At 36.5% G+C, this 12,432-nt stretch overlaps 1 protein-coding gene across 2 annotated transcripts; it reads left to right on the top strand.

Moving 5' to 3' along the window:
* Positions 1–336: 336 nt before the first annotated feature.
* On the top strand, positions 337–11,986 carry pecam1a (platelet and endothelial cell adhesion molecule 1a). 2 transcript variants are annotated; one of them, XM_060892585.1, is made up of 15 exons: positions 338–491; positions 571–600; positions 1,434–1,724; positions 2,494–2,775; positions 2,936–3,196; positions 3,370–3,627; positions 5,410–5,694; positions 6,439–6,720; positions 7,207–7,345; positions 7,451–7,530; positions 8,644–8,697; positions 9,005–9,091; positions 9,219–9,275; positions 9,821–9,840; positions 11,706–11,986. In XM_060892585.1, exons 1-15 carry the CDS (start codon positions 437–439, stop codon positions 11,748–11,750), a joined length of 2,226 nt encoding a protein of 741 aa, XP_060748568.1. In that variant the 5' UTR covers positions 338–436; the 3' UTR covers positions 11,751–11,986. The 2 variants fall into 2 exon arrangements, with proteins under 2 accessions (XP_060748569.1, XP_060748568.1); XM_060892586.1 differs by lacking the exon at positions 8,644–8,697 and having other exon boundaries at positions 337–491.
* The last annotated feature ends 446 nt before the right edge of the window (positions 11,987–12,432 follow it).

The following is a 12,432-nucleotide window of genomic DNA, read 5'->3' as shown; positions in this document are numbered from 1 at the left end:
ATGACATGAAATGGTAGTGTTGCCCATGCACCTGATGCTTCTGATGTCCTTATTACTGTTGTTTAAACTGTGTAATGTTGTATTAATCTCTGACCATTGGTCTTACACTATACTAAAAAGAGCAGCTTCTACAAGCTACATTACTTTAAATTGTATTAGAATTGAAATTGTATTTCGTACCATTGAACTAAATATCTTTAGCACAGAAGTGTCCAGCAGGAGTCAGAGCAGGACATGGGCAGGGATTGTCAGAATAGTGGTCCACTTAAGGGCACAAGCAAACGAAACAATCAGAATGCGCACATCCTGAGGAAGCAGTGCTCATTTCCTGATTAAAGCAAAAACAATGAAAGGTTACAGAGCAGCTCCAGCTCCATAAAGCCTCCTTCTTACATTCTCTTGTACGTCTACAGAGTCACACAACACACCTGAGATCATGGACCGCTGGCCATTCTGGCCCACTCTGGTCCTCATCTGCTTTGTAAATCTGCGTAAGTTTTAAATTCACCAAATTCCAACTTTCCAAATTCCAAATTTCAACTCATCTTCGCTCTCTATTGCTTTTTTCAGCTGGAATGTGTGATGGCGGGACACAAACACGTAAGTTTACTAAGTACCTTCCTAGTGTCTGCTTAGAAAATTGTAGCAATGCTTCTTGCATTCAGACAGTTTTGATGCATTTGCTTATATTTATGTGAGATTAATTCAATGTGTGTTTAAGCAGTTTAGATTCTGGCTGCTGTGATATGGTCTTTAGTACATTTACCCAGTCTATGCTTGTCCCATCTCAGACTCTGATATTGTGAAGTGAAGTCTGAACTTTATCAAACGATAAAACAAAAAAAAACAGAAAACATAACATTTTATGGTTGAGTTTTGGGATGTAGTTCCTCTAAACATGTTCAGTGTAAAGTGACTGTAGTATAAGAAAAGCACAAGGCTGGGAGATTTCTGTGGTTTGGGGTGTGACATCCTGCTGCTTTAGCCTAAAATTAACATTCTGCATTTGATATCTTTAGTATTATTGAAGTCCTGAGTTTCTATTAGCTAAGTGGCCTGCTTTCGTCAGTCCTATTCTCTCTGTTTAAAACTCATAACTCCTTCAGTCTTGGAGTGGCCTTCCTGTGGACTCCCTACATTGTCATTGTTATTGTAGTGAGAGGGAAAAAAAGAGAGACCTGGGATCAATTTTTTTGAGTGAAATAAGAATTCTTATTATACTTTGTCTGTTATAAATGAATAAAAATAAACAAATAAAACTTCATTATCCAAACACTAAAATGTACTAAATTAAAATGTACTTTTTTCCAAACATTGAAAATACAGGTATAATATATAGTACAGTATGTAGTATTGACTTATTGGAAGACAAACATTTTCCCCTTATGTTTGGTAAAACACTTTCCTCATTTTTCCTCAATCTCTATGTTCAGCATTCACCATTGACTGGGTAAAGCTGACCCTCCTTCCTGGAGCCACAGTGGCGAGTGGCAGCAACCTGACGCTCCGCTGTGAAGTCAAGATCAGCTACAGTTCCTCACAACTCATGCACACTCTGAAGTTCCTGTTAGATGGGACAGTGATCTACTCCAAAAAAACCAGTGAAACTTTAGTGGAGCACAGTCTCATCCCAGCCAGGGTTTCTCACTCAGGCCTATACAAATGCGAAGTCCAAATCTTGGCAAAGGAGAAGAGCAGCGAGTATCAGACACTCACTGTAACAGGTAAAGTATGTGGAGTAAATAACAGCTGGAACAGATGGAAATGCTGAAACGATGATGTGACAAGACCTTTTCAGTCATTCTGGACATATTTCTAGTAGAATGAAATTGTGTTCTCCAAAACCTTGAAGAAAAGTGACAACATGTTAAGAGATGATTGTAGAGTTGTAGAGTTATATGTAGAATTTTATCTCAAAATAGCAAATTAAATAGTCCCTGAATGTTATGAGTAAAGTGTCTATTGTATTGTTACCTGTATAGCAGGTAATATTGTTCTAAGTGCAAATGTAAAGTGGTAATATCAGGGATGTTGTACTTTACATTATGGTACTAGTTTATTTATAATATAAGAAAAAATACATTTTAATTCAATATAATGAACTGGTTAAATAAAACAGTCTAACACTCATTTCTAGTTGAGACAATTATGTACTTGAGTAAGACAGAACTGTAAGCGTCAAACAGTTAAGACATTTCTACCTTTAGGTTTTTCCACTGTTTTACACAAAACACCCTACGGGTTAGTCACCACCCAGTTTGTGATCAAATCAAGCACCAAACATGTATAGATAGTGTCATATATTTAAATATACTATAATTAAACCTGAATATAATTTTAGCAATACAAATACAATGATCATTTTTATTAAAGTTCATTGGGAAAATGGTGCCAAGTAAAATAACGCATCAAGTTGGAAACTTGACGTTAGCTTTGAAAAATTAGTTTCAAACAGTATTAAAGGTTTATCTCACAAATTCTGTACCCATGCAGGCTTGCAGACTCCACTGCTTAAAGTACAGCCTACTACTCTGAACGAAGGTGATAAAGTTACGGCTATATGCAGTGCTCCAGAGGAGACTGGTGGTCTTTTCGCCTTCTTCTACAACAACAATATTTTTTTCCAGCAAACTCGTAGCACTACCAATTCAGCAACTACTGTTGTAAAGGTTCAGGAACCAGGAAACTTCTCCCTTCACTGTAACTACAGGCTATTGCTGTATCCCACCGTAAACCATTCCAAGAACAGCAACAATGTGAGCATCTATGTACAAGGTAAAGACTCACAAACTTAAGTCATTTCAGCTAGTTGGATTTGCTGTGAGACTGTATCTTACATAGTTTGAAACAATGTTCTCACTCGACATTTAAATGCAGTTGTTGTTGATATTATATTTCACTGTATTCTTCCATTTTTTGCTTATTTTCTTAACAGAGCTTAACATAACACCTTCGATAAGAATTTCCCCTAAATCTCTTGTTGTGGAGGGGGACCGGGTGCGAATTGAATGCAAAGTTTCACATTACTCCCAAAGTGACCTTGAAGTCTTCCTGACCAAAGACAGTGTGTTATATAAAGACAGCGGGTCATTCAGTCACAGCTTTGTGGTAACAGCAAATGACTCTGGAACATATATATGTAAATCTGAAAGAGGCAGCGTTCAGAAGAGTGCTAAGGCCCAGCTGAAGGTAGAAGGTAATTATCCATAAATATATGATATACCGTATATCCTGTTTACCAGATATCACAAAGATTAGATGAACATTTAGTTGGAATTCATCTGAAACATCTTAAACTACAAGCACAACTTGTGTCAGTTTAAGGATGGCACTTACAGCACTAATTACACTTTCTTCTTTACTTCTTAGAGTTGTTTTCACGTCCCAATCTAAGCGTGACTCCAGAGCATGTTTTCGAAGGACAACACTTCAATCTGAGCTGTAGCTCTCAAGCACAAATTGATACCATAGATATGAAGTACAGTCTGTACAAAGACAAGAAGCATCTAAGAAATGGACAAGTCTTCGGCACTTTAGCAAGTAAAGCCAGCAGTGGAAGCTACTACTGTGAGGCCAAAGCTAAGGGCATCACAAAAACAAGCATGCCTTTGGTTATTAATGTTAAAGGTAAGCAAACAATTTATGTCAGTAAAACGGGGTGTCTTTACCAGTAAAAAACAGACCAAAATGCAGGGATAGCTAAAAGACATGATTTATTAACATAACATAACACAAAACAGAAAACAGTCGGGAAAGAACTTCAGGAAGGAAAAGAAAGCGAAACTTAAAAACAACAAAACAGAGATACAGAACGACAAAAAATGCAAAGATAAATAGGGAAAACAATTAAACAAATAAGTAACTGGTGTGCAGATGCGGGAAGGAATTACGGCTAGGGCGTGGCAGAGACACATGAACACAAAATGTAAACAAAACCACATGGCACAAGACACACTGCCGAAACGCCCCAGAATGTTCCAGCAGAAAATTGTTGACTCTGACAATTTAGCTTTTCAGCATATGGCATCAATATTGAGTATAGACTCAATTAATGATTGGTTTCACCCTGCCATCAAAAAAAAGAACATTTTGCATTATTGAACTACTGTCTATGTCAGTCTAGGTTTATTTTAAAACACTACAGGTACTATACATACACTGGAAATAGAAAGCTCCCCTCCTTCATTTTTGGGTTTTAATTTATCAGAGCATAAATTGCAATTATTTTCCCCAACTTCTATAAAGCTGTAATTCAGTAGCCTGTATAATTAGCTTTAGCAATTCTAGGAGTTTTTTGGTCTCTCTACAGTCTCTCTAAAGGTTTCTTTACATCATTGCTTCAGTACATTGATGTTTGATGGCATTCATGAGGTTTCATTCAGGCGCTCTTTTACAATTCAACCATATCCTCTCAATGGGGTTGAGGACTGAACATTGACTTGTTCATTCCTACACCTTCATTTTTTTCTTGTTTAGCCATTCAGATGTCAATTTGTTAATGTGCTTGGGAATATTGTCCTGTTGCATGGCCAATTGCAGCCCAGTTTAAGTTGCTTGACAGATGGCCTCATATTTGTTATCAGGTATCTTCTAATACAAAGTGGAGTTCATCATAGTCAAATGAATGCAAGTGACCCAAGACTTTTGGCTGCAAAACAAGCCTACATCATCACCTCTTCATCACCATGCTTGAGAGTTGGTAGGAGGTGCTTGTGGTCTTGAGGTCCTTGTGGTGATTAATGACATCCAATCATTTTGGCCTCAGGATGAATAAAAGGATATTCTACCAGATTCTGCCAGCTGCAATTTTGCAAACCTAGATCATGCTGCCATATTATTTTGGAGAGAAGGAACTTTTTTTTTACAGATTCCTGAGCATTATCGGTCTGACCTAGTACTGTATTTGTTTGGACACCCACTTCTGGGAAGACTGGCGAAAAAGAAATTGAAGAAAGGCTCTCTATTTTTAAACAATCCTTCTCACTGTAGAATGGTGAATTTCATATTGTTTGGTAGCCTTATAACCCTTGGCAGACTGATAAACAACAACAGTTGCTCCTCTGAGGTTATGATCTCAGTTGCTTCAGTTGGATGATGTAGACACAAACCTGAATGCTCCAGAACACCAACTTGACAAAAGTTTTTAGTAACACTGTGACTATTAATTATTTTCTCAACAATTGTGGAAGTAGGAAATGTGTACTTATTTTTTTCACTACTGTATTCTGTATGTTGGAGAAATATAAGAGAAATACATGACTATACAGTATGATGTTTATTTCTTTGTTTATAAAAGCTGGTGATGACCACCCAGTCGTTATTTATGTGCTGAAACGAAATATTTTTCCCATGACTGTTTACCCGTTTTCTTAATATGCCCATCTTCATTCTTCTTGTCTTCTCTCTCAGAGCCTGTTTCAACCCCAATCATTCGCACAGTTGGAAAGATGATCATAGGGCAGCCATTTCAGCTCCTGTGTGAGAGTGAAAGGGGAACACTCCCTATTACCTACACCCTACTTAAGTTTCAGGAGCAAGTGTCGCACATGATAATGACTGGTCCTCAGCGTAGTGCTTTATTCAACATCTCCTCCATCAGTCACAGAAATGAAAGCAACAGCTTCGCCTGCCTGGCCGAGAACCAGGGTTCACGCTACAGCAAATATAGTTTATCTCTCAACACACCAGTCATAGGTAAGAGATGCAATGATGAACTCATACAACGGCAAGTCTGATTTATAAATATATAGCATAATGTTTGAAAAGGATACAAATACAAATAGAAAACCCATGGTATCTAAGATTCCACAACAACAAAAATAGGTGCACAAGGTTTTTAACTTTCGTGCAGACGGGAGCCTAAACAAAGAAATACGACACTCGTTATAGACTATTTTACAAAACAGTCATTTATTCATCCTTAGTTACTGCCTGCTCATGGCCATTGTGGTTAAAATTAAGAAAAGTCAGTATTTCAGTATTTTCAGTATTTCAAGGGACTTAGTTGTAGGCTTTGTTTTTCATTAAAAGGTTTCAGGACTAGGCCACACCCTCTTCAGGTCTAAATCCCAATACAGCTACAAACGTAGATTTTGCAGAACTAAACAGATACAGAGACAGAACCATTATTGTGTTACACTCTTAAAATGTATGCTTAATTTTATAAAAAATACCATGAAAAGCAGAGAGGTTATGATTAAGAAAAAAAAAATTAGGTTAGGGTTAACTACAAAAACAAACTTTGTTGCTTCTCTCCTCTACATCCCTTTTCTGCCTGACCCCAGTTTAATTTGGGATGTGAAAAATCCCAACAATATTTAATCAAATAAATAAAAAAGAAAAATAAAAGAGCTAGTAATAAGAATAATTTGGTTTGTTTTTGCATTATTTGTTCATCTCTTCATTAAACCCCTCTCTCTTTTTTTCTATACTCACTAGAAATGGTGTCCACACCAGATTTGACTCTTAACACTAAGAGCAACGTGGTTACCGAAGGTGTAAATCTCAGTCTCTACTGTAGTGTGCAGCAAGGAACATTCCCCATCACCTTTACCTGGTACCGCATTGGAGTTGTGAAGCCCTTGAAAACCATACAAATCAGCAAAACACAAGGAATTTACAACCTCAAATCTATAACGCGTGATGACGAAGGACTATACTATTGCCGGGCCTCCAACGATGCTAATGAGACAAGGAGTAGTGATAATGTCAAAATCAAAGGTCATAATTCACCTTCTTTGTGTTGCACTATTAATGTGTTCTTAGGTTATAAAACATCACAGGACAGGTTGGGGTGATGCAGGCCCACATGAAGTGGAGAGCTGTAACCACCCAGAGGTTAATTATTTTCCAAAAACCGCACATCCCATTGATTCACTCAGTTGTTTTATGAGAACTAGGATTGTATAATGAATCTGTACATTATTGATCTTCATGAATATAATATATTCAAGTGTTTTTATGTGGAAATATCAATTCAAATCAAAAATATGATCATGAACACCATAATTATACACACATTCATTCACCTTCAGTAACTGTTGTGTCCTGGGTCAGAGAGGATCCGGATTCTACTTCAGGAACACGGGCATAAGCCAGAATATATATATGATAAAATATACAATGAGCAACTTTTATTGACTACTGTTGGTACATTTTTATGATAATTACTTTGTTCTGAGTGCTTGTTTCATATTTTCTTTACAGTGAGCTTAGCAGGATGGAAGAAGGCTCTCATTGGAGTGTCTTTTATCTTTATTTTGGTGCTCATTGTCATCATTCTTGTCCTTTTCTTCAAGAAGGCACAAACTCCACAGAAAACTAAAAGAGCAGTCGAGCTGTCTGTGTAGGTGTTACCTGCTTGTCAGTTGTTATTTTTCCGCTTATTTTCCCATCAGTGAATATAAAATGACTGAATTAATGTATTCTCACACACGCTTTACTTTTTCAGAAAGCCTGTACATGCTAAATCTGGTGATCCCATGAGGGTGAGTCTGACGCTCGACTTTGAGGACAATACTGCAGGCAATGGTAACTTTTTCATGTTATATCAATACATAGAGTATCGACTAGACTTTGCTTTACTTTTATTGGCCTCATTCATCATTGTTTGAGTAACAAGTTGAAGACAAACTGCACCAAAATTTGCACCAAAATTTTTGTTGTACATGCGCCTCTTGATAAACACTATTCACCCATACAGTACCACACAAAACTCCTTAAAAAGCAGAGTTTATTTGTTTTGCTAAGCTGAAATTAAAATGATGTCTAAAAGACAACAGAGTGCAATGTACTAAATATGTACTAATTCTTTCAGCAGACTCTTCCTCCTGTTATTGGAAACCATTTCTTTCATTCCAGTTAAACAGCTAATCTTAAGTCTTAAGTAAACTATATATTAGTTTAGAATTGATTGCATTAATAATAAGTGTCTAAACTTGCTATGTGTTAAACTGGATAACTTAATCGATATATATAAAACACCATACTGTATTGTATGTGAGCCTTCCTCAAACGGTTACCACAAAGCTAAGAAATGGAATTGTATAGAAAGTCTTTGTTTGCTTTAGCATTACATGTTACCTTGACTAAAAATAAGACGCCCAAACCTGCTCCATATTAACAATGATCCTGTGACAAAATAAGCTCCATATAGGTAATGCTTGAGTGGAAAAATTCTTTGTGTTCTGCACAGAGCCTTGACCTCAACCCCAATGGGATGAACTGGAACACCGACTACGATGCATTTACAATATCTGGCAGACACCCTTATCCAGAGTATCTTACATCTTATTTTATACAGCCAAACAATTGAGTGTTAAGGGCCTTACTTAAGTTTAAATACCACTCATACTTACCGATTGTACCACTGGAGCTCTGGACTACAGGCCAATCCTCCTCACCCAATAATGTCTGATCTCAGTAATGCGTTGCAAATGAATGGACATAAATCTCAACAGCCATGTTTAATTAAGTAGGAAGCCTTCTTATAGTACTTTATAATTTATGTCAAATAACTGTTTTAACATCATTTTAATACATAGTTTAGTTTAGTTTAGTTTAGTTTAGTTTAGTTTAGTTTAGTTTAGTTTAGTTTAGTTTAGTGATATGATGAAATGAATCACAGGACTTTTTGATTCACAGCGACTCCTGGAATCATGGGCCGGAATGTGTGGAGTGATCATGTATCAAGCTCAGGTACAATTTTAGTATAAATTAAGATCTAGCTAAATGGTAAAAGTGTACATACCATTCATTACTTGTAGACATGGACAAACGAGAGTAATAACAGTGAACTTTCCACAATTGCTGTTGCCAAAAACAAGGTAAATATAAAGAACCTGAAGAGGTTTACAAGTTTAGCTCTATTTCCCAGCACTATGTTTTATCTGAGCAGTGTGGTGAATTCTTACAAGGCTACACTTTCAGTCCTTGCCATAATGTTGGTGGCATTCTGTCTATGAGCAGTGTGTTTATGTAATGATGAAATATCTGTATGTCATAGAATCTGATGAAGAGAATGAGAAGGAAAAGTCTAAGAAGTCTCAACACCCCGACGAGCCGCCCATAATGAATGTGGACTCTGGAGAAGGTGAGCTTACTGAGTTTACTGGGATATAAATATATAGCTGTAAATATATGCCCGCTGATATGAGTCTGCATGTGTATGTAAATGTGCTGCACACCCCATTATAACGCTTGTATCTGTGTCTCATTAGAGCTTGCCATGCACAATACAGACACAGTGAATGGAGATTACCAGAACATCAAACAAGGTGAGTTCAAATGTACACACATTTATAAATCTGTTAAACTGAGACTGCATTGCAGATGGTTTCAGCATCTTAACAGCAACTTAAATATATTTTTTAAGCAATGCTGGAGGCACCAGGTGTCACTTCCTATCCTGTTAGTAGGACTACTTCCTGTTTTCACAATTGGCCATTGAGCCTCTTGTCTTTTTAAGGCACTTTGCCATTGTTTCCCTTGCAAAAATAAATCCTCAAGAGGTGTTTTTTTTTTCCTTTAGTGATTAATAGGCTGTGTACTCCCTAATTCTTTTGGAATGTGCTTCAAACACAACAGCGTTAGCACAATAATGGCTTAGGGAACAGTGATTTATTATCCAGCAATGGCTGCATCTGAAAAGAAAAATATTAGGTACACACACTCATTAGGGTGAAACTAATGCAAAACAAAGCCGAAGCAAATGTCCCACACCCATTTCCCTGGGAGTTGATTGAAAACAGCAAGGTGGGTGGGGTTGTACTATTAATCATTCATTATTAGTGTTCACGCTCTGGCTTTTTTTTTTTTATAGATGAAACAGAGCAAGTGGATGTAAGTAAAGCACTACACATAAGCCGACAAAGACACATAAGCCAACCACCGTACACCAACATACAGAATGTGTATGCCGTTGTGTACTGTGTTTGTTACTAGCCATCACACTTAGAAACAATTAATGTGCATGTGTTACATAAACTAGCTAAACATGTTTAATGATTTCTTTACTCCTTGACTAAACTGTTTACTCAACAATAAGCAGTGTTGTGCTAGTTACTAAGAAATAGTAACTAGTTACAGTTACTAGTTACTTCATTCAAAAAATAACTCAATTACTTTGTTGATTACTTACACAAACTTTTTAGTTACTTTTTTTAAAACCGTTCTTTAATGTTCCCATTAATGGATAGGACCTTCGAACCTTTGACTAAAAGGTTTTTGTCTTTATGCTCAACTAAAGTGAAATAATGAGCATATTTCCACTTAGAGAATCTCGTCTTGCTCTCACCTTGACTCGCCATTACTGCCACACATACATGAATAAACGGAAACACACCCACAGTGCGGCTTCTTCGTGTTTACAGTGGTTGGCATCCACCAATCCTACAATGCGTCACTGCTGTAAATAGGTTAGGCTGTAGGCTACACTTTAACGGAGTTACTTTATTTAAAAAGTAATGCGTTAGAGTATTAGTTACTGTCAAAAGTAACTGCGTTACAGTAACGCGTTTCTAGTAACTATTGCCCAACAATGTCAATAAGCCAGTATATAGCTATAACTTGCTAGTTAACATTCTGTCAGCTCATCTTACTTAGTTAGTTTATTTAACTTTGTTGTAAAAGTAGCAAGTACAGATAAATCAAATAAGTAATTTTTCATGGATGAATGATTCAAAATGTCCGGTATAGGGATCATCAACTCCTGGACATTAAGTCCGAGTGCAAAAACAGCAGGTTTGTCAGCAGATTGACAGTGTAGACCCGAGTGTCTAAAAAATATGGCAAAAGTTCTATGACTCTAGCTTGACTAGCATAAACCTCAAAAATCCCTGAGAAAGAGAAGAATTTAAAAACCTGACAATCCTGTCAGTAATATTCTTGTACTCTGCTCATCCGCTGAAAATGCTCATAGAATTAACAGAAGACAGAGTGATCCCTGCCCCAATGAGACTCTATAAGATGAGAGGGCCACTAGGCACAGTGATAGCTCAGTGGAGCTAAATGTGGAAGTAAAAGCGCTGCCCGATGATTGCACAACAACTAAAAGAGTTTTAAATCAATAAAACGTCTGCTTATATCTGTCAAATAGCAATATCTTTTCTAGAATTTAGTCATTAAAAGTGGTGATTAGTACTTCAGCAAACATTTACATTTACAGCATTTGGCAGAATGTTTTTATATGCTTTTTATACATTTCTATAATTATATAATAATCATACGGTATATAAATATATGCTTTATATAACTTTATGTTTAATACATGTTAAATGGCTGATACAGTTATTGGAAAATGAAAATACACACTTTAATACTTGATTTTTCTTTATCAGGGAGATAGGAATGGGGGTTGGGGGAGCAGTGTTTGTTTACAGACGTATCATCCAATTGTTATTTAGCCCCTGATTAATAAAACCATAGAACCGAAGGACGTGTATGTTCATTTTGAACGTGACTTTTTATTTTGACGTTCTGGTCCAAGTGCCTTTATCCTACGACAAGCTGGGTAAGAACAATGAAAAATGTTGACCAGCGCACCTTTAGGATATCAAAGCTTAGTAACAAACATGAATATAATTATTTACGTATTAATTGATATAGTGAGCTTATATCATATAACTACATGCCTCTGAGCATAAAGCAGTAGCCGATGGCACATTAATAACGTCTATAATATGGCTGTTTCTCTGTTTCTTCTGCAGACGGATCTGGAGTACGTTCAGCTTAAAAACTGTGAACCTGAGTAGTCTCTTGACCCTCTACACTCGACACACCATGTGTCATTCACATGTAATTTATTCCACTTCCACTTCAGCTCCACCTGGCTGCCAGTTAGGAGTCCTTGCGTCTGTGTGTTGTACACATTCTGTGCCATTTCTTCAGGCAGGGTTGTTTTTGTATATGTCGTTGCACAAATCATTGTGTTGTGCTGTGGCACAGTTGTGTAGATGAGAATAAAGACTTTTCTTTAATCAAGAGTCAATTCTGCAATCAGATCTCTTTTATGTCTTCAGTCTTGAAAACAATCACTGCTCTTACCCTTAGTCGCTAGAAACTAGTATCCATAACTGGATAACAAATAACAATTCATTTTAGTTTTATCAGCATAGTACTGATGAGAAACCTGGTTAATGTCTTTACCACAATTGTCTAATATTTCTTACGGAATTATTCCGCTACTAATTATATTTAGGAGCAGTTACTAAGGAACTGAATTGCATTAAGCTAGTAAATATTTACTAATACTATCAGAAGCAAAATGTTATATTTAATTTAATATAATAAAAATGTAATAATTTAATAATTAAATGTATGAGTAATTTAATCATTTAATGTATGAGGAATTTCATCCTTAGAAATAAATACTGAGTGCTGAAAGAAAGTTAGAAGAGCCATACATTGTGTTTTTACTAGACAAAATAAAAAAGC

This window comes from Tachysurus vachellii, chromosome 18 (genome assembly GCF_030014155.1).
Source record: "Tachysurus vachellii isolate PV-2020 chromosome 18, HZAU_Pvac_v1, whole genome shotgun sequence".
NCBI lineage: Eukaryota > Metazoa > Chordata > Actinopteri > Siluriformes > Bagridae > Tachysurus > Tachysurus vachellii.
The sequence above is the reverse complement of the archived record's forward strand: the minus strand, read 5'-3'. Positions and strand labels throughout refer to the sequence as shown.